The 18,748-nt window shown below is 41.5% G+C and overlaps 5 protein-coding genes across 8 annotated transcripts; 3 read left to right on the top strand and 2 right to left on the bottom strand.

The window, feature by feature from the left end:
• Nucleotides 1-622: 622 nt before the first annotated feature.
• LOC116206587 lies at nt 623-4,011 on the top strand. The gene is made up of 9 exons (XM_031539351.1): nt 623-762; nt 1,908-1,964; nt 2,061-2,126; nt 2,222-2,319; nt 2,444-2,481; nt 2,595-2,682; nt 2,882-3,229; nt 3,327-3,392; nt 3,486-4,011. Exons 2-9 carry the CDS (start codon nt 1,922-1,924, stop codon nt 3,639-3,641), a joined length of 903 nt encoding a protein of 300 aa, XP_031395211.1. The 5' UTR covers nt 623-762; nt 1,908-1,921; the 3' UTR covers nt 3,642-4,011.
• A 996-nt stretch (nt 4,012-5,007) lies between these two features.
• On the top strand, nt 5,008-9,349 carry LOC116207684 (uncharacterized protein At5g02240-like). The gene is made up of 7 exons (XM_031540749.1): nt 5,008-5,435; nt 5,674-5,945; nt 6,031-6,067; nt 6,154-6,313; nt 6,463-6,586; nt 6,682-6,896; nt 8,933-9,349. Exons 1-6 carry the CDS (start codon nt 5,216-5,218, stop codon nt 6,799-6,801), a joined length of 933 nt encoding a protein of 310 aa, XP_031396609.1. The 5' UTR covers nt 5,008-5,215; the 3' UTR covers nt 6,802-6,896; nt 8,933-9,349.
• Nucleotides 6,942-9,245, bottom strand: LOC116207812 (scarecrow-like protein 9). Its single transcript, XM_031540907.1, has one exon. The coding sequence runs from the start codon at nt 9,243-9,245 to the stop codon at nt 7,089-7,091; it is 2,157 nt and encodes a 718-aa protein (XP_031396767.1). The 3' UTR covers nt 6,942-7,088.
• A 1,561-nt stretch (nt 9,350-10,910) lies between the features above and the next one.
• On the top strand, nt 10,911-13,172 carry LOC116207682 (RHOMBOID-like protein 2). Of its 4 annotated transcripts, none has more exons than XM_031540747.1 (6): nt 10,911-11,440; nt 11,526-11,689; nt 11,793-11,956; nt 12,051-12,310; nt 12,431-12,557; nt 12,840-13,172. In XM_031540747.1, exons 1-6 carry the CDS (start codon nt 11,088-11,090, stop codon nt 12,960-12,962), a joined length of 1,191 nt encoding a protein of 396 aa, XP_031396607.1. In that variant the 5' UTR covers nt 10,911-11,087; the 3' UTR covers nt 12,963-13,172. The 4 variants fall into 4 exon arrangements, with proteins under 4 accessions (XP_031396607.1, XP_031396605.1, XP_031396604.1 ...); XM_031540745.1 differs by having other exon boundaries at nt 11,793-11,974; XM_031540744.1 differs by having other exon boundaries at nt 12,051-12,557.
• Nucleotides 13,173-13,281: 109 nt separating this feature from the next.
• On the bottom strand, nt 13,282-15,865 carry LOC116207683 (probable serine/threonine-protein kinase PBL11). The gene is made up of 6 exons (XM_031540748.1): nt 15,431-15,865; nt 14,885-15,201; nt 14,649-14,784; nt 14,417-14,559; nt 14,202-14,325; nt 13,282-13,888 (listed from the first exon to the last, which is right to left on the bottom strand). Exons 1-6 carry the CDS (start codon nt 15,480-15,482, stop codon nt 13,437-13,439), a joined length of 1,224 nt encoding a protein of 407 aa, XP_031396608.1. The 5' UTR covers nt 15,483-15,865; the 3' UTR covers nt 13,282-13,436.
• Between the last annotated feature and the right edge of the window lie 2,883 nt (nt 15,866-18,748).

Raw genomic sequence — 18,748 nt, 5'->3', positions numbered from 1 at the left:
ATAGACTTTTCTAGTTTGATAAGATTAATGATAATTCCTTAAAAACAACACATCACGTACATACATACATACATCCCTACACACACATATTAGTTGGATCAAACTGGATTGCACTAGGAAAAGGAGTCGCCATAGGTGTCCACTCTTCCTATTATATTTCAGTGCACAACACACATTTGGTATCTTACATTTTGCCATTTAAGAAGCCCCCTTTGCTTTAAATTTAAAATTTCAGCAAAATTTTCATATGGACGCTAGTAATTTCATGGCATTGGCATATGTTTGACTGGTTGTCACAATTCCGATGTTATGAGAGTGTCGTGGCTATTTTACGCTGTTTCTAGGTGCGTCAACCTCCCTACGCGGTTCCGTGGCATATTAGGTGTGTGTACTTCAATGTTCAAAATAGTTTGTGAAACTCAATCAGATGGAGACCAAGACTCCATTAGTAGGTTCAAACCTTGGAATATTTTGATTTTGTGGATGAAGGGGCCGTTTTCATGCTTGTCTGTTGCTTGTTCCAAAAGATCAATCAAACGTGATCAACTTAAACTAATCCTATGCATAGTTTATAAATACTTCACACGACATTGACTAATGAAAACGATGCATGCATGTCGTATTAGGATGTGCTGCCTATTTAAACCCTCGCACCCCACCGTCTTCTTCCCCCCCTTCCCCCTCTTTTCCTCCTCCTTCTTCTTCTGAGCACTTATCTGTTCTTTGCAACAATTTCAGCATTGTTCATCGATGTTAAGTCCGGTATGCTATATATATATTTTCCTAATTGAATTAGTACCTGGTCGGTTTCATTTGATTTGCAAATTCCCAAAATCGGTTTTGAATGCTAGTAGTTTAATCATATCCGATCGATGTTGGTCCTCCTTTTATTCTGATTTCTTTCTTAAAAAAAGCCAAAATTCAACCATTTTTTGGAATTTTAGTTTAATTATAAAAACCCGTTAAATAAACCGGAGGAATTAAGCAATTTTCAATCCGACTGATATTGAACAAGTTCTTCATTTCGTCTTGCTGCATATTTAACACATCTTTCAGCACCATGCTGTATCCTCTCGATACTACAAATTATATGCTGGTTATCGTTAGAAGCTTACAAATATGGCCGGAGAGTAAATTAAGAAGGAAAAAATTGGTTTATTTTCTGTTTAATTAATAAATTAATCTGCCAGCTAAATTCAATAAATAAAAAGGAAGGAGGATTAAGGGCCTAATTATCAATTAGAGTTGAAGGCCGCCTAATCATTTTTTTTTTCAGTATGAACCCTTGTATCCAGAAACCCAATTACGCCTCAATTAATCAAGTCGAACCGGATCGGTCTACTAAGGGATAAAGCTCTTCGAGCATTGATTTTCTGTATTCACAATGACTTAAACCCGAGACCTTGCTTAAGCGGAACAAATGCCGAATTACTTGAACCAACACACTTCGCTATCGATTGTCGTTTTTTTCTGTAGAATTGATTGGCATATTTAGTTGTAGCTTTTTGCCTATTCTTGTTTACAAAATAAGAGTCGATAAGTTTCATGGAGGACATTGTTCCAGCTATCACAATAAATCCAGTCACAGTTTGTGGTCTCAAAACAGTCTGTACACCAACAATGTGCCTGCATTTTATGGATCGATGGATAGCGTACACACGATGCGGAAAAATTATCTGATTTTATTTCGACGTGCATGTGGCACTGTGAAGTTGACAATTTATGAGCAGAAGCATGGACTCACTGCCACCATGGAAAATGCTTATTAATTTGGACCTTTTGCTTGCTACTTTTGGGCTTTGAACTGAGTCCGCAAACAAACTTATAATTTGTTTGGGTTTCTTCCCCATAAGCTCTCATGGAACATATATATAGTATGGCTCACTCCTCTGCATTTCCTGTGGAAGGTTCATTGATCCCAATGGAGTTCTCCGGTAGATCGAAGTATGACTGCCTCCTCTTTGGTGCGTATATTAGTTCGTTTTCCATACAGTAAAAACTATTTCACTTTCATCGAAACAACCTACCGATGTTCGACTAATTAATTCATCTGTTTGCAGACTTAGATGACACCCTTTACCCTCTCAGTGCCGGGATTGCCAAGGAGTGCCTCAAGAACATTCAGGGTATGCCCATCGCCTACATGTGAAGAGTATTTCATATTCATCTAAAACTCATTTAAACTTTGCGGATGTATTAAAACGGAGAGTTCTTTGTTTAGATTATTTGATCGAAAAACTGGGAATCGAGAGGAGTAAACTAGATGATTTGTGCTACCTGCTGTACAAGAATTACGGGACAACAATGGCCGGTCTACGGGTATGTTCTTGGCTTTCTTTTCTGCTAGTCGGTCTCCCTCAGTCCTCTTCCCCTCCCTTGTAAATTAATATATTACTGTATGGCAAGTTGATATGGCCTGATAATATTGGTTTTCCATGGTCAGGCAATCGGCTACGACTTCGACTACGACGAGTACCACAGGTACGGGAACTATCTTTTGCTGAGAAAGATAGATAAGCTGATTGAGGCATTTCTCACCTGCATTCAGCTATGAAAATTGAATCTGAAGTTTCTTCTAATTGCCTGCTTCGCAGTTTCGTTCACGGAAGACTGCCATATGAGAACTTGAAACCAGATCCTGTGCTGAGAAGCCTTCTGCTTAGCCTACCGCATCGGAAGATTGTGAGTCACCTAAAAGTTTATTTCGAACTATAATTTCTCCTCCCTGGTTTTCCATAAAAATATCGGTTAATTTGCTGCAACTTTAGTTGTCTACAATCCATAACTGGCTCATACCGTTTCCATTAGTATGTACATGGTAGAATGCAGGAGTTCTGTTCCATGGCACAGTCCATAACTTGACTGTAAATTTTACTCTCAGATATTCACAAACGCGGACAAGGTTCACGCTGCAAAAGTACTGAGCAGGCTCGGGTTGGAAGATTGCTTTGAGGGGATCACCTGCTTCGAGACACTGAACCCCAGCCACAAGCACGCCGTCTCCGATGATGATGATGATGATCTCAAATTCACGGGGTCATCAGCAAGAACCACCCCTGTGACGACCGCTGACAGGAGCAGCAGCCCTGGGATTTTCGACATAGTCAGCCATTTCTCCGGCCCCAGGCCGGCCAGTTTGGGACTGCCAAGGACTCCAGTTGTCTGCAAGCCGTCGGAGGCTGCCATTGAGAGGGCCCTGGAGGCTGCCAACATCAACCCTCAGAGAACGGTGATAGATCAATCTTTCGTGTTTTAATTGGAAAGAGAAAACATGCGCATTTATATCAAGTGCAAGCAACTGAACTAATAGTTAATTGGCATTCCAGATTTTCTTTGACGATAGTGTCCGCAACATACAGTCCGGGAAAAGAGTCGGTCTTCACACCGTTCTGGTCAGTCATCACTGTCTTAATCCAAGTAACATTTCAATGCAGCAAAAAGATTGATTTTGAAATTAACTGTGTGGCTTTCTCGAATCCGTGCAGGTGGGCACATCCCACAGGGTGAAAGGGGCCGATCACGCGCTTGAGAGCATCCACAACCTTAAGGAGGCATTGCCGGAGCTCTGGGAGGCTGGAGTAAAGGCACCGAAAGCCGGTTACGCTGGCAAAGCTGTCATCGAGACCTTTGTCTCGGCTTAAGCAGCTTCCTGCAACTTTTTCTATGTACGGGCTATTGTATAATCTCGCCATAAGCAATAATATAAATGTGTATATATATATATATATATCATTTACATACAGATTAGTAAATTGCCGTCCTAAGTTTCCAAGAATATGAAATCAAAACGTCAGCCAGGTAAGCAGCTCAGGCCCATCCCTGGGCCATTTCCATTTCGAGTTCGTCTGGTCCAGCTTCACTGTGGCCAAGCCCGGTCTAGTTCAGGCAATAGTCAGGTCTAACCCCTTAACGTGGCATTACATCATTCTCAACTTATATATTGTCACTAGGGTGATGGCCCGTGCTACGCACAGTCATTAATAATGTTATTATGAAATTTTTTTATTGCGACATTTAAGCTAATATAGAATAGTTAATGGGAAAAAATTATGTGACATTAATCGTTTTTAAGTTAATAGGATAATTAATGTTATGTAGTTCGTGAAAATTAAACTGAAGCAATTAATGAAGCTAGTAATCCTTCTTCTTGAACTATGTCAAAGTTAAGACGTGCTTGGTAAGCAGCAAAAAACAATACATTTTTATAATTTATAGAAAGTAATTTGAAATTTATACATTACTTAACTTTCAACTAAGTAAATATGACAAAATCAATTAAAGTTTATTAATTTTCAATTAAAATATATATAAAAAAATGTAAGTATGGTTAATATAAAATCCGCATGTACCCATAATACCCTAAATTCTAAAAGACTATGCTATAATAGATCCAAATATTTGCCTCAAAATGGTAGAATGGAGTACGTAGTACGCGAAAAAATCATCCGCTTGATCGAGTATGCTACCAATCAATTTTACAACTAAATTCATGAAAATTAATTTGTTATAAAAGTTATAGAAAAATAAACATACATATTAATATTATTTACTTCATCGTTAAGTAATATAAATGTTAATAGTAATGTGAACACACTTATTATTTTCGTTCGTTTATTTATCAAAAGTTGAATATAATATATTATGAATAAAATGAATTTATTAAAAATATAATAAAAAATAACGAAACGAATCACAGTCGCGAGAATATAGAATTCAAATCATACTTTTATATATATATATATATGATGTCAAGACCAATGGCAATGTGGATATTTGAAACTGATCATCAACGGAACAAGTTGTAATTCGTATTACATTGCCTAACATTACCTACGATCACTCTAGGACAATATGCCATCACGCGAAAAGGAGCCAACTCGATATAATTGCGTATAAGTGGATTTTCTAATCTACCACACGACAACTTATACCTAATCATTAATTACTAATCATGGTAAAAAATTTTAATATCAATCAATACAATTGACGCGAGACTCGAGTGTCCGCATGAGGACCGGAACATTGTACACGAACACAACCGCGGACGAGCGCACCGGCACGTGACAGTCTCGCGGCGAGTGGCGGGAGACCGGAGGGGATAAGGTGACACAGCATCGTACTGGATAAGGCAAAAATCCAACATAACGGAAAAACCTCCGATTGACGGCTAGGCCGACGGATGTTAGCAGCTTCGTGCTACTGAGCTGTAGTTGCCATGGCGTCGTCAGTACGTGTCCCGTCGGTCTTCTCCTCTGCTCCGTCCTCCGCTTGCAGTTTTAGAAGGTTCGGAGGGTATTCAACCGTCTCATTTGGTTTCACTTCGTGGGAATCTGAAAGGAGGAAGGGCTTCCAGAAGCTCGCGGTATCCGTCTCCGCTGCAGCGGCGGATTCCCCTCCGAGCACAGTCCTCGTCACCGGCGCCGGCGGCCGAACCGGTGAGCTGTGTTAATTATCCTGCTTACTGCCTCTGGAGTTGACTGCTCCTTCGTTGGAATTGAATTTCACGAACCAGGAGAGGAGAGCGCTTTTGCATTTCAAAGTTACAAACTTTCTGCAGTTCTTGATTAGCTGCTGACTACTGTAAAAATATCTGCTTTAGAGTGCGGAGATTTCGGCATTTCGAGATGGAAGACTTGAGCTTCTAAACTTGTTTATTGCTCATAACTTGTGCAGGTCAAATAGTTTACGAGAAATTAAAGGAGAGATCGGGCCAGTTCACCGCAAGAGGTCTAGTAAGAACACAAGAGAGCAAGGAGAAAATCGGGAATGCTGACGATCTCCATGTTGGAGACATAAGGGATGCTGGCAGTATTGTTCTGGCATTCCAAGGCATTGATGCTCTCATAATCCTAACTAGTGCGGTTCCCAAGATGAAACCTGGGTTTGATCCGAGCAAAGGTGAAAGGCCCGAGTTTTACTTCGAAGAAGGAGCCTTTCCTGAGCAGGTTACATATGTTTCCCGATGCTGGTCTGTCAAGAAGGCCTAAGAGTTATGTTCTCTTTTGCTGATGGGTATTCTTTGGCTTTTAGGTGGACTGGATAGGGCAGAAGAATCAAATTGATGCAGGTCATATTCCATTATTCTTAGGTTCTGTGTCTCTTTGTGTTATTCTTTTGTCTGGTTTTGCTCATATATGTGAAGGATATGTACAGCTAAATCTGTTGGGGTGAAGCAAATCGTGTTGGTCGGCTCCATGGGTGGAACAGATATTAAAAACCCTTTGAACAACATAGGCAATGGGAATATACTGGTTTGGAAGCGGAAGGCTGAGCAGTACTTGTCTGATTCTGGCATTCCTTACACAATTATAAGGTAAAAACTGACCAGGATAATGACTAATTTAGGCCCTCCATTTCGGACTTATCCCTAGGCAAAAGATCATGTACATATGCTATCTCTTTCTTTTCTATATGTTCCTTCAATGACCTGTGAATTGACATTATCCTACATTCCTGATCCAGGGCAGGAGGCTTGCAAGATACAGTCGGGGGAATCCGTGAGTTGCTTGTGGGAAAAGACGATGAACTTCTTCAAACACAAACAAGAACCATTGCCCGGGCTGATGTGGCAGAAGTTTGTATTCAGGTGATGAATTTCTCCTTTGTCATGCATGTTCTAATTCTTCCCAAAAATTTTGTCGTACTAATGATGGGACATTCAATATGTATTCATTTGGATAGGCTCTGCTGTTTGAGGAGGCAAAATTTAAGGCACTTGATTTGGCCTCAAAACCTGAAGGTGATGGTACTCCAACGAAGGATTTCAAAGCCCTCTTTTCCAAAGTAACAGCCCGATTTTGAATTTGAGTGTGAAGCATCGGTGATCAACCAGTAGAGAGTAGTAAAACTCCTCACTACAACTAGAGAGCTGGGTTTTCTGCATAAATCAGAAAAAGGTAATAAAACTATCAATCTTTTCATACATGTCAGTACTTCCTAGTCTGAACCGCATCATGAGCTTGGGAAAGACTGGCTTATCTAAAACATTTTACTGTTAGCCCTCAAGTATCCTGGTTATCATAATGTTCCAGTGAGAGGCTGCAAAAGAAAGGCCTACTCAAAGTAGTAAAGCGTTTCCTCGCAGTTCCCTAAGCTGGTTTCCAAGTAGAAAGGGCATACAGAAATCGACCCTTCCATCCCTGCAGAAGCCACTTGCTAACTTCATCCATCACAAAATCCTTATGGTAGCTTGTCATGACCCGGTCGGTTAAAAATGTTACGATTTTCTTGTCCAAGGGAACCTGCTCAAACCCTGCCCTTAAGTTACGGACTTGCCACTGCTTGTATGTCTCTGGTCTCTCAACTCTCTCCCATCCCTCACAAGCAACAGAATTCAAAGCTTCCCACCCAAACATATCCCTCTCAATTAGCATCCTCTCTTGGTTTATTCGGGGAACAATTATGTCAAGCATATCAAACAGAGCAGAGAAGTGAAACAGTGCTTCTCGAAATCTGGTTACAAAGAAAGGGGCATTGTGGGTTCCGTTAACGATGCCATGGATGAATAAAGTGGGATTGATTTTTCTGATAAGATTGAGAACAATGTCCCTCGAACTGTTCTCCATGACTGTTTCATCGTACAAGTTCTTGAATCGGTACATGCAGTTGACTATAGTAACCTCTTCCTTGTCTATCTTAAGTTCCTCCACTTCGATGGACTCCCATTTCTTTGCAATAGCATTGTACTCAAATGGCACATTAAAGCCCTCAGCATATTTTCCCAGTCGACGGCCTGTCTCCTCTACCCGCTCAGCTGGGCGGAACCCGGTCTGTGGCAGGTCTATCCCAGTGATCCGAAGTTTTGGTGGCCCACCAGGCCACCGAGAGAGGTGATGGATGAGGGTGGGCCACTGGAAACCATAAAGAATGCCAAAATCTATGACATGGAGCGTCTTTGCATCGGCCGCTATTTTCAGTATAGTCTTGTTGGAGACTATGTTTGAGATTCTCTGGAATGGACTAGCTGCAAGGTAAAGCTGGTATGCTTTCAGCGTTTCCGAAGCCACTCTTCTTTTACGAATAAGCCCTCTGCATATATCACTCCCTGTGCCTGCCAAACGAGCCTCGAGCCCATCAGCAAAAAAGTGAGCCAGTCTCTGGGTCCCATCACCGAAAGGAGAGGCATACTTCCTGATCTTTCCTAGCAGTGAATTCGTGCTTCTAATATCGTTACTGGCAACTGCTTGTGCACATTGGATAAGAAGAGCTCTTACATCCATCAACTCCTGTTCCTTCTGTTTCTTCCGACGGCCTCTTCGGGCATTGGATCCCTTGGGCTGTTCTACTGAATGCAAATTCTTGCTTACTCCATCCTTCAGGGATGCACGGAGACTCAGGAGACGGGCTAGATTTTCCCCACCACTACTGAGCAACACGGCGTCGAATGCTTCCGAGCGTAATTCAGAGTCTGCATAAACTGCAGCTTGTTTTCTACTTCTCTCTTCTTCCTCTCCTCCCATTTCTTCTTCTCTTCCATGGGACTTCCTTCTTCCTACTCCACTGCAGAGGTTCTCCTCTGAGCTCTGCTTTTCTTGTTCAAGGAATTCCATACTCGTTGCTCCATTTTTGCCCTGAGTTAATTGCTTAGTTATTTGTGGATCAGTACAGTGCTCATCATTGTTATTCGCAATGAAGTCACCATCACCAACCTCATTTGTCCCCCAGTTGTACTGCCGGGGAAACTGCACTGGTTGAAAACAACCTTGATAGTCCAATATGCTACTGACTGTAGAAAGTAGACTACTATTGGAAGAGCTGTGAGACAACTGAGATGTGCTCAAAACAGTAACACCACATACTGCGCTGCAATTGTTTGAGCTCTGACCCAAACTATTGACGCTAATGCTTACGCATCCTGTATCTTGCTGCAATATGAAATTGTCATCTGGATATTTTCCATTTTGACTAATGTTGAAAGTTTGGCTCTTTTCAGGTGCAGGAGGATGTTTTTGTGCCAGAACCTCGTACAGAGATTTCTCGGCCATCTGAAGATCCAGGGAGTCTTGGAGCATATGTGATTCCTCATCTATGTCCTCTTCCATGAGGATCTGATTAATGTATCTGAGGACAGCGTCCGGGAAATCGCTGTCTTCTGAACAATGTTGCTTGTGTACCTGACTTGACCATTGCATCGAATTGTCTGAGGTTGGCTTCTGTGGAATATGTTGGAGTTCTCTGCAGCTGCCATCAGCCTCGAATGTACTGAAACTCTGTCCGGTGCCAATTCTCTTCATGTTGACAGACATGGATCCGTCACCGACTATCGGAAATGCTCCAGTTTGGGGACAATCCATATAATCATGCAACCCAATCAGATTGCTAGTCTCAAATCTACAAGCAGTTTAATTCATTTGCTTCTATTTAGAATTATCAGATCACCATCACTCAATCCCCCAAACAAACAAAAACAATGCCATCGGTTCTCTCCTACGTCTCGGTACTCAATCAAGATCTTTGCATTTGATCTCTTGCCTTGACAGGATGACCGATCGAGCCTCAATTGAAAGTACTCAGCAAGCCATAATGGCTAGAATCAAACTCAAAAGACAGACAAGTGAAAGCTACTATATCCACCGGCATTGAGCGTACCTCGTGATAAAACCAACTGCACATCGACGGTGCAGGATGACCCGGCAAGTAAGAAGTTGCAGCTGTTGACTGAGCTCGTCTTCTTCTCAGTTCTCACCCTGATGGAGATGGTTCTGGGGAGCATCATCTTATGGACTAATGGAATAGAAAATTGGTCTCCCGCACCAATTATTTCTCATTTACTTAGGACATTTGTTTATTCCATGATCACATGTACTCCACCCGCAACGGTCATAAACTCTCTTATAAAATGTTTCCCCAATCACACACGGACACACGTCACAAAAATAAAAAATAAAAATATCCGGGTCATGTTTTGTTTGCTTTTCGGTAAAAGGTACGAGGAATAAAGATACGCGATCATGATGGCACCAGGTTACATGTTGATTGGTTGGTCGGATTTTTTTCCGTTTTTTATTCGCAAGTATTGCTCTTATATTCGATCAAAATACTTATAAGTTCATTACACATGGGCTACTATGACAAGAATGAGCTCGTAGGCCAAATAAATGAGGCTCACAGGCCGAATAAACGAGGGTCACAGGCCGGAGTAGGTACACAGGTCAAATGAGAAAAAAGAACGCACGCAGGCCATGAACAGACACAGCCCAATGTGAGAGCAATACAAGGAGCAACTATGAACTCAAAAGCCAAACTCTCAAGCCCTTAGAGATTTCATAGAACAGTCCCCCAAGCACCAAGCACGCTTCTCATATTGGCATTTCTTGCCTTCCTCGTGAAAACCATTGACCCCATGACTCTGCACTTAACATCTCTTAAGACACATGCTCGAACCTAATTGGTCGGTCGGATTAATGTTTTGTAACGCGCAACTGAAGCCATATGATGTAAGTTAATGGACTTTCAAAAACTTATTCAGTGCCGAATCCAGACTGGTCGTATTGCGATAAATCATCACGTTTACTTCGCATGAATGATGGGGCCGATAACTTCATATTAGCTGATGAATGCGTAACACTTATAGTTTACCTCTGTATGCGGACAAGAACCGCTGTCGATTTTAACTGCCAATGGATTATTGTGCTTGTCCTGATGCATATATAGTATAAAAAAGAAAAACGAGAAAAGGCAAAATGTCGTCCTTGTCAATATATTTATTAATTAATGACATTGATGATTTAATTGATTCTTATGAGTTTGTTCGGGAAGTTCATGGGGATCAGACGACCGAGTGAAACTCCACGTGTCTGCATGGCCACCGCCGGTGGCAACGGCAGCCCACCGGAGGGGCAAAAATGAAGGACTTGTTTATTATTATATATAAAATAAAATATAACCGCTTTTAGCGGCAAATTGTCGGCAGCGACGGGCATCAGTGTACCCGCCAATTCATCCACCAACGACTCCAAAAGCTTCCCGCAAAACTGTTGACCCACTCAACCCTTCCAGCTCCTTCCTTCTCCCACACTTCACTCTGTTGGATTATGATCCCAACTCAACTCCATAGCAGCTAAGCTAAAGCTGTTCTTCCTCTTGAAATGGCTGGAGACGTTCCTTCTTCCTCGTCCGGCGAAATCCAACAGGTGAGGACGAGCTCGTGGAGGATACACAGCAACAACATCATCCACCCAGTGGATATCGACACCCCGCCTCCCTCTGCCGTCGCCACGCCCTCCCCCACTCCAGTCGTCTACCGGGAGGTCAAGCACTTCAAGAAGTGGGCTCCTTGGCTGGTCCCCTGCTTTGTCGCCGCAAACACCACGGTGTTCGTGATCACCATGTATGTGAACGCCTGCCCCAAGAACTCGGTCCATTGCATCGCGAAGTTCCTCGGGAGGCTCTCCTTTCAGCCCTTCAAGGAGAACCCTCTTCTCGGTCCTTCCTCTTCCACGTAAGACGTTAAATTGATGTTTACTTGATCGTCGTATCCCCTTTTACTGAACCGCTGTAAGTCTCATGTAAGCCGGTCGTGTTAGGCTTCTGAAGATGGGCGCTCTAGATGTTAGCAAGGTGGTTGACAGACGCCAGGTTTGGCTCCTGATAACTTGCATTTGGTTGCACGGAGGACTTCTCCATTTACTGGCAAATATGCTGTCTCTCTTAATTATCGGTATTGGGCTTGAGCAAGAATTCGGGTTCGGTATGTATCTCGAATGGCTTTACGTCGAGATAAACAACTATTGATATGGCATAAGCTTTCGAATGCTCACAACTTCATGAATCTTCTTGTTGTTCTGTTCCAGTGAGGATTGGGATGCTATACATAATCTCAGGTCTCGGTGGAAGCCTGATGTCGGCTCTTTTCATCCAGTCAAACATCTCTGTTGGTGCTTCCGGGGCACTTTTCGGTTTACTTGGTGGGATGCTCTCTGAGCTCATTACTAATTGGACAATCTACTCTAACAAAGTACTCCACCGATTTCTAGTGCGTACACAGATTTCACATGATTGTCCATTCCATTCCCAGCAACCATCACATGCTGTCCTACATCTATGTTCAGGTAGCAACATCTGTGACCCTGCTGGTGGTCATCGCAATCAACTTGGCAGTGGGAATTCTCCCACACGTTGATAACTTTGCTCACATCGGAGGATTTCTTTCGGGATTCTTTCTTGGTTTCATCATTTTGATCCGTCCACAATATAGTTGGATCACCCAGAAATACACTCCTCCCGGGTTTACATCATCTACTGCTAGGCCTAAATTTAAAATGTATCAGCGCACGCTGTGGGTGGTTTCTCTGATTGTCTTGGTCACTGGGTATTTCATGCCGATACTCTGCACCTTTGTTCTCTATTTACAACTACCGTATTGTTGTGTATATAGGACTTCTAATCATGGGTTTGGCTTTGAAACATGTATTTGTTTGATTCACGATAGGTTTACTCTGGGATTGATCATGCTCCTCCGAGGCGTCAACGCAAACAATTATTGTTCCTGGTGCCACTATTTGTCCTGTGTCCCAACTTCGAGATGGAGCTGCAAGACAAGCCCTTCATTCTGCATTGTAATGGATACTTCCCCTCTCTCTGTTTCTCTCAAAATTATCTGCCGGCGAAATTTTGGGACTTTGGCTGCTTCTTGACAGAATATGGAGGAATTATATGATTAGATTTAGATGGATGAAAATCTCGACCATTTTGGCCGACACTACAAGAAATCAATGCTGTCATTAAAAGAAGAGAAAAGTATGTGTTAATCAGGATTTAGTAACTGGTTGCATTAGAAGAATGTGATAGCAAGTGCCGGAGGTCGTTTCGTTTGTATTAATTACCTTCAAACTTTGCAGACAAGCCAATCAGGAAACCAGTTCAACTTGACATGCTCGGACAGTGGAAAATCCCACGTATACACATTGCGTGGTGCTACCAATTCTCAGATTGAGGGGCTGTGCTCCGAGGTTTGCAGTTGATGGTCTCCCTGCAGTCTGATCGTCTGCAATAAGTTTTTCAGCTGCCACTGCTCCTGTGAGATTCACTTGGACTTATTGGAAGATGCTTCTTGCTCTTGTAAAGAATATTGTTCTATTTCTTGGTGAATTCACCACCATCGACCTTTGCTCGCTCATTGTTGATTTGGAGTTCGAGAAAGGCCAGGAATGAAAGGAAAGATATTTCTTGGACGAGTGTTCGCATGTCTTTTAAGCTAAGCTCATTGTTTAGATGTTTAAATAGATCTTTTAACCTGAAACAGTTGGGAATTTATGAAATAGAACTGTCAAGTCTCGGATCACGTGAAAAATACCGAAACGCAGTTTCTAGCATAAGTATAAACCATCTGAGCAAGACTTTGGGCTGAAATTGCAGCAGGTCTTGACCAAACGAGGAGCTATACAATTCGATGTAGGAAAAATTCAACGATCACTCAATCCATAAAATGTCTACAGCTACATTCTGGTAATTCCAGACGAGGCAAAAAGTGGGGAAGCAGAAGGCCTAGGATAAGCAAGCAACCCTGGTTTAGCATCCTTCTGAGATCTTGAACATGAGCTTTGGCGACCATTTGGTTGGTGATGGTGACTGTTATGGTCGTTGAAGGTGCTTAGCTGCTCCAGTTCCCTTACTACATCATCCATGCTAGGCCTGAGCTTGCCTTCGGGAGCTAAGCAATGGAGGGCTAGATTGGCTGCCCTCTGGGCTTGATTGAGAGAGTACTGTCCTTGGAGACGGGTGTCCATTACATGGAGGACCCTCCTTTTGTTTGTGAGGTAGGGCTTGGCCCACTCCACGAGGTCGTGCTGTCCTGGAGGCCTATTCTTATCGATCACCCGTCTGCCTGACAGCATCTCCAGGAGGACGACCCCAAAGCTGTAGACGTCATTCTTGGCAGTTAATCGACCTTGGAAAAAGAAGTGTGATTATCAGTCATTAGAACAGATTCTACGGCTCCATGGCGTGAAAGTGCATGGAAAGAGAAATGATTGAAAGGCGTTTTTTAACTGAAACAAATCATTCAAATTCCCAGGCAGTCGATCTAGGGATCTTTTGACATAATGTCACCACCGAGGTCGATCTATGCATATAGATTGTAGCTGGATCCATGAGCTTATGGGGTTTTACTGAACTTGAAATTTGCCCCGCTAGATCCCCATGGCAAACAAGTAGAAAACAGAGTACCATTTAATTGATGATATTACTAAAACAAATATTACCAGTGGCAAGATACTCCGGAGCGGCATATCCATAGGTTCCCATAACCCGAGTAGAGACATGGCTCTTCTCACCAGTTGGTCCATCCCGGGCCAAACCGAAATCGGAAAGTTTTGCATTGTAATTCTGCCGATGGAAACCAAAGAGTAATGAATACCCATGTCAACATGTCACATGTAGAAGCAAGAAGATCCAGCAGAATTCAAGAGTAGCATACAGAGTCGAGCAAAATGTTTGAAGTCTTGAAGTCTCGATAGATAACTTTGGGTTCAGAGTCGTGTAGAAATGCAAGTCCCCTTGCAGCCCCTAGAGCGACTTTGACTCGGAGACTCCAGGAAAGGGGCTGGAAGTAGGATCCACCTGTTCCATGGAAACATCCCATGGATTTTTCCGTAAGAGCATTGAAAGAAGTGACTTATCCCCTCAGCAACCTGAAAAGAAACACTTACGCCTGAATAGATGATTCTCGGCGCTTCCCCGTGTCATAAACTCGTAGACCAAGAGGCGCTGCTCGTCCTCAAGACAGAATCCGATCAGCCTCACCAGATTAGGATGGTGAAGCTGTCCGAGGTAGTTGATTTCCGCCTAAAATGTCGATATACAGTTGATCAACGGTATTGTAGATGTTACATATCAATTATTACTAGCCAGGACTAGATAGAGGTTACATATATATAGGACTCACCAGCCATTCCCTGTGGCCTTGCAACCCCTCCTGGTTAAGTTTCTTCACTGCGACCATCATGCCCATCCCAGGCTTAGTAGGCCCGAACGACTGCTCGTCAATCCAACCCTTGAACACCGAGCCGAAGCCACCACCCCCAAGTACGGTGTCCGGGCGGAAGTTCCTTGTGGCGGCCTTCAGCTCGCTGAAGCTGAAGCTCTTTAGATTGGAAGACTGCAAGATCTCGGTCTCGCTTCGGGGAGTAGTAGGCCCCGACGAGATCTTGCTAGCACTCGAGCCGCTCGGGTCGTCTTCACCGGCACTCTTTGAGTTCACACCTATGCACTCAATACGTTTCCAGGATCAACTCTAATACATTGGCGAGTGAAACAAACAATTTCTATGTATACACTTATGTCTGGCCTTATCGGACTTCACGAATATGCTGAGGATTCCATAGTAGCTCTGGTTATCTTAAGCTAGGCCATAAGAAACGAGAACAAGCCTAAGGCAAAGAAAACAGAGGATGCTCTGTTCAATCAATCCATAGGAGTTTGTTGATCTCACCTGTTTGAGACGGAGTCTCCGCCTTGATTTTGTTGCTCCAGCAAGCTCCCATTGAAGCAGAACCCGTGAGGCAAACTCTTCAAGAAGCTGATCAAAGAACAGAAACAGACAGATCTCCTGGTGTTCTAACTGGATTATATCCTAAGTACATCCGAAAAGGGTCAAGACAAGAACAACAGACACGATGGGAAAACCAAAAGTTCACATGGATCAAAAGGGAGGAATGGGATTGTTGTTTCTTTCTTCTACCTGGGTTGGTTTCTTTTGGATTTCAGATTGGATTCAAGGTTGTTGGGTGAAGATTGGGAAGGAAGGAAGGAAGGAAGGAAAGGAAAGGAAGAGCGAAGGATGGGACCTGGGAGTGACAAGATGGTCTAGTCGGACAGTGTGATAGCGAGTAGGCGGCTTTTCTTAGGCCATGGCCAACCATTTGGAAGGTTGACTAGCTCCGCTGAGCCTTCTTTGTCATTTACTACCCCCAAGTCCAAGTCCTGACAAAGAAAGACAGCCACATTGCCCACCCTTTATATATATATATATATACGCGCGCGATATATTACTTCACAAATGGGCGGAATTAATAAATTAATAAGACTTTATATATATGTTTGTGTGCGTATATATGTATATATGTTACTTCACAAATGGGGGGAATTAATAAATTAATAAGACCACATGTGTTGTCTTTGGTTTAATTTTGGTAAGTATCAAGAACATAGCTTGCTTTCCGACTTTCCATCTAGAGTTAGACCATACTTTTCTCACCTAACTCTTTTTTGTTGGAAGCGAATTACTGAATCCTTAAAATTACACATGATGAATCTGTCAAGAAATTGATCGGTCGAAAGCGTACCTAAATTCATAGCGTGAGGTTGTGTCGAGTTCGTGATCCTCCAAGCCGGTACATTAAAAGCGTGGGCTGTTCGATTCTTTGAGTAATGGGGCATCGGTATATTGCTCTACGTACGACACGATTACCATAACCTTTCAAATTGCACTTTAGTGCGAAAGATTTATGTAATTCTGATTCCGTCCATCGTAAAATTAGTAATTACCATTTTGGTATCTGCACATTAATCCCATATTCTACCGAGATATTGAGAAAGCCCATTATCTTTAACTTTATTAGATCACTCAATATGGGACTATTGATAGGATAGCACATAATACATACAAGTGTTGGGCCACATCGTTTAAACAAAATTCAACACTTTTAGCTTCCATTTCCGCTAAACTTAAATTACCATAACCAGCAAGAGTTTGTCTAAGCATTTCGACGTTTGTTTTCTTAATATGATCTTGGATTCGAGTCTTATAAATATAGAAAATCATTGATTAGAAAAATTTTATCTCATAGTAAGTTGACTTGATCCGAACTAAATTAGTTAGATCCGTTGAATTTTCAGATATCATAGTACATATAAAAAAATTAAAATTATCATGATTTCAAAAATAGAATTCGATTCAATATATTATCTTTTTTGATAGATTAATTCGGTATTGTTTTACCTCCTTTCATTATCAGGAAATTCTGAATATAATTCGTTTGGAAAACTGACCACTTGTACCTAAATTCTTTGATGGATTCTTTAAAGTCGTGCATTGGCAAATTTTGGAAGGAGTTGTCAGTATTAGTCTATGGCAGGCAATAACTGTGGAAGTAATGACATGATGGAAACATGAGTTTTGCGTTGACTAATATGTTCATAGATTTAAAAGCAAAATTGGAATCCCGGGAAGCACTTATTGGGAAGCAGAATGGATTAATCAAATTTTATTTGGTTTTGAATATCATGATATACACTGAAAAAAAAAAGAGTAAAATTCTGAAATAATTCTGAAAAATAATTTTAAGAGCCCCTTACTGCAGACCCCGAGACTAGGCCTTCCACCAAATATAGAAGAAAATATCTAAAATCATCTCCATTTAGATGATCTTGCGTAACATGTTGTTTCTTTCTTTCTTTCTTTATCTAATAATTTCTATTTAAGAAGTTACTAAGAAAGTACAAACTCATATACAAAAGATTATAGAACTTAATGTAAAAGGGAAATGGTTAATAACAACAAAAAAAACACAATTTTTACATTTTAACTATTATAGTACGAATTTTTTTTAACATAAATTTTCTATTTGATAATAATTTTAACACGGCGTCGCATTTTTCATTAATTTAGATGGAATTGATGCCACATAGGATGCCAGAGACCCCAATTGAGGAGGTGATGGCCGAGGCTGTAGCTCCACCCATTGAAATCCGGAGAATTCCCAATTGAGGGTTCTCCCGATCTGGAGGATGGGAGCCTCAATTCCGGCCACCACCACCCCAATTGAGTTGCTGGCGCTCTCCCCCAATTGGCATCGCCGGAGACTTCAATGGCCTTGATTCCGTCTAAATTAATGGAAAATTTAACGTCATGTTAGAATTATTATCAGATTGAAAGTTCGTACATTAAAATGCGAAAAAATTGGTTTTTTTATTAATTTTAAAAGAAATTAAATGTCTATGTTCAAAAACACATATTCATATTCATTTCATCGTCCACGTGCATAAAATAATTTCCCATAGAAAATATAAACGGCAGAAACCATGTTTAATCCATCCATCGGAATTGCTAACCGATCATAGCAGTAAAGTTTCTGCCTTGGCCATCATTATTACAATTAAAAAATTTGTTAATCGTCGAAACTTGTTGACAAAATGATAGAAGATTTATCTAAGCAAAACAATTTAGTGGATAATTTATATATTAGCTTTTCATCTAGATCCCCGATGATTAGTCAAAACAAAGATATAAATAATCCCAAATTGGAATATCTTAGGGGAGAATATGTCCCCCGCCCCATGTGATTGCTTGTTACCTTCCTTTATCATTATAATGGAAAAAAAAATAAAAAGAAAAAACATGTGATGGCGTGTAATATTAGACAGCCTATGACGTCACAGTGCCAGCTCCTCAGCACGGATGGCATTGGGAAGGATTTGGGATGATCACGTGCATCCTATACTCATACCCATTAAGAAAAAATAATCTTAAATTCTTCTCAAATCAGTTAGTATTTTGAAGGAAAATTTCCAAACCCTTCCTGCTATTTTAACGTGTTCCCATTGGATATCCGTTTGTCGCCCGCTAATAAAAATTATAAAAGAAAAAAATTATTGTACAAACTTATCATAACATTGTACTTATATAAAATAGTCTAAAATATCAATAAGTATGTTTACTGCTCAGAATGGTAGACATGAAATAGAATCGTCGAGATATAAAATTCTTTTAATAATACAGTTTGTCATTTAAAGCAAGTCACATAGCAAT

Source organism: Punica granatum, chromosome 5 (genome assembly GCF_007655135.1).
Source record: "Punica granatum isolate Tunisia-2019 chromosome 5, ASM765513v2, whole genome shotgun sequence".
NCBI lineage: Eukaryota > Viridiplantae > Streptophyta > Magnoliopsida > Myrtales > Lythraceae > Punica > Punica granatum.
Note: the sequence above shows the minus strand (reverse complement) of the source record. Positions and strands in the feature narration are given on the sequence as shown.

Coding starts and splice junctions, on each gene's coding strand:
- LOC116206587 (XM_031539351.1), top strand. CDS start 1,922: ATGGAGTTCTCCGGTAGATCGAAGTATGACTGCCTCCTCTTTG. Junction 1,965..2,060: donor GTATGACTGCCTCCTCTTTG/GTGCGTATATTA, acceptor ATCTGTTTGCAG/ACTTAGATGACACCCTTTAC. Junction 2,683..2,881: donor GCCTACCGCATCGGAAGATT/GTGAGTCACCTA, acceptor TTTTACTCTCAG/ATATTCACAAACGCGGACAA.
- LOC116207684 (XM_031540749.1), top strand. CDS start 5,216: ATGGCGTCGTCAGTACGTGTCCCGTCGGTCTTCTCCTCTGCTCCGTCC. Junction 6,314..6,462: donor ATTCCTTACACAATTATAAG/GTAAAAACTGAC, acceptor TTCCTGATCCAG/GGCAGGAGGCTTGCAAGATA. Junction 6,587..6,681: donor TGGCAGAAGTTTGTATTCAG/GTGATGAATTTC, acceptor TCATTTGGATAG/GCTCTGCTGTTTGAGGAGGC.
- LOC116207682 (XM_031540743.1), top strand. CDS start 11,088: ATGGCTGGAGACGTTCCTTCTTCCTCGTCCGGCGAAATCCAACAGGTG. Junction 11,690..11,792: donor TGAGCAAGAATTCGGGTTCG/GTATGTATCTCG, acceptor GTTCTGTTCCAG/TGAGGATTGGGATGCTATAC. Junction 11,975..12,050: donor AAGTACTCCACCGATTTCTA/GTGCGTACACAG, acceptor ATCTATGTTCAG/GTAGCAACATCTGTGACCCT.
- LOC116207812 (XM_031540907.1), bottom strand. CDS start 9,245: ATGTCTGTCAACATGAAGAGAATTGGCACCGGACAGAGTTTCAGTACA.
- LOC116207683 (XM_031540748.1), bottom strand. CDS start 15,482: ATGGGAGCTTGCTGGAGCAACAAAATCAAGGCGGAGACTCCGTCTCAA. Junction 15,202..15,430: donor GGAGACTCCGTCTCAAACAG/GTGAGATCAACA, acceptor TTGAGTGCATAG/GTGTGAACTCAAAGAGTGCC. Junction 13,889..14,201: donor TCCGGAGTATCTTGCCACTG/GTAATATTTGTT, acceptor TCTTTTTCCAAG/GTCGATTAACTGCCAAGAAT.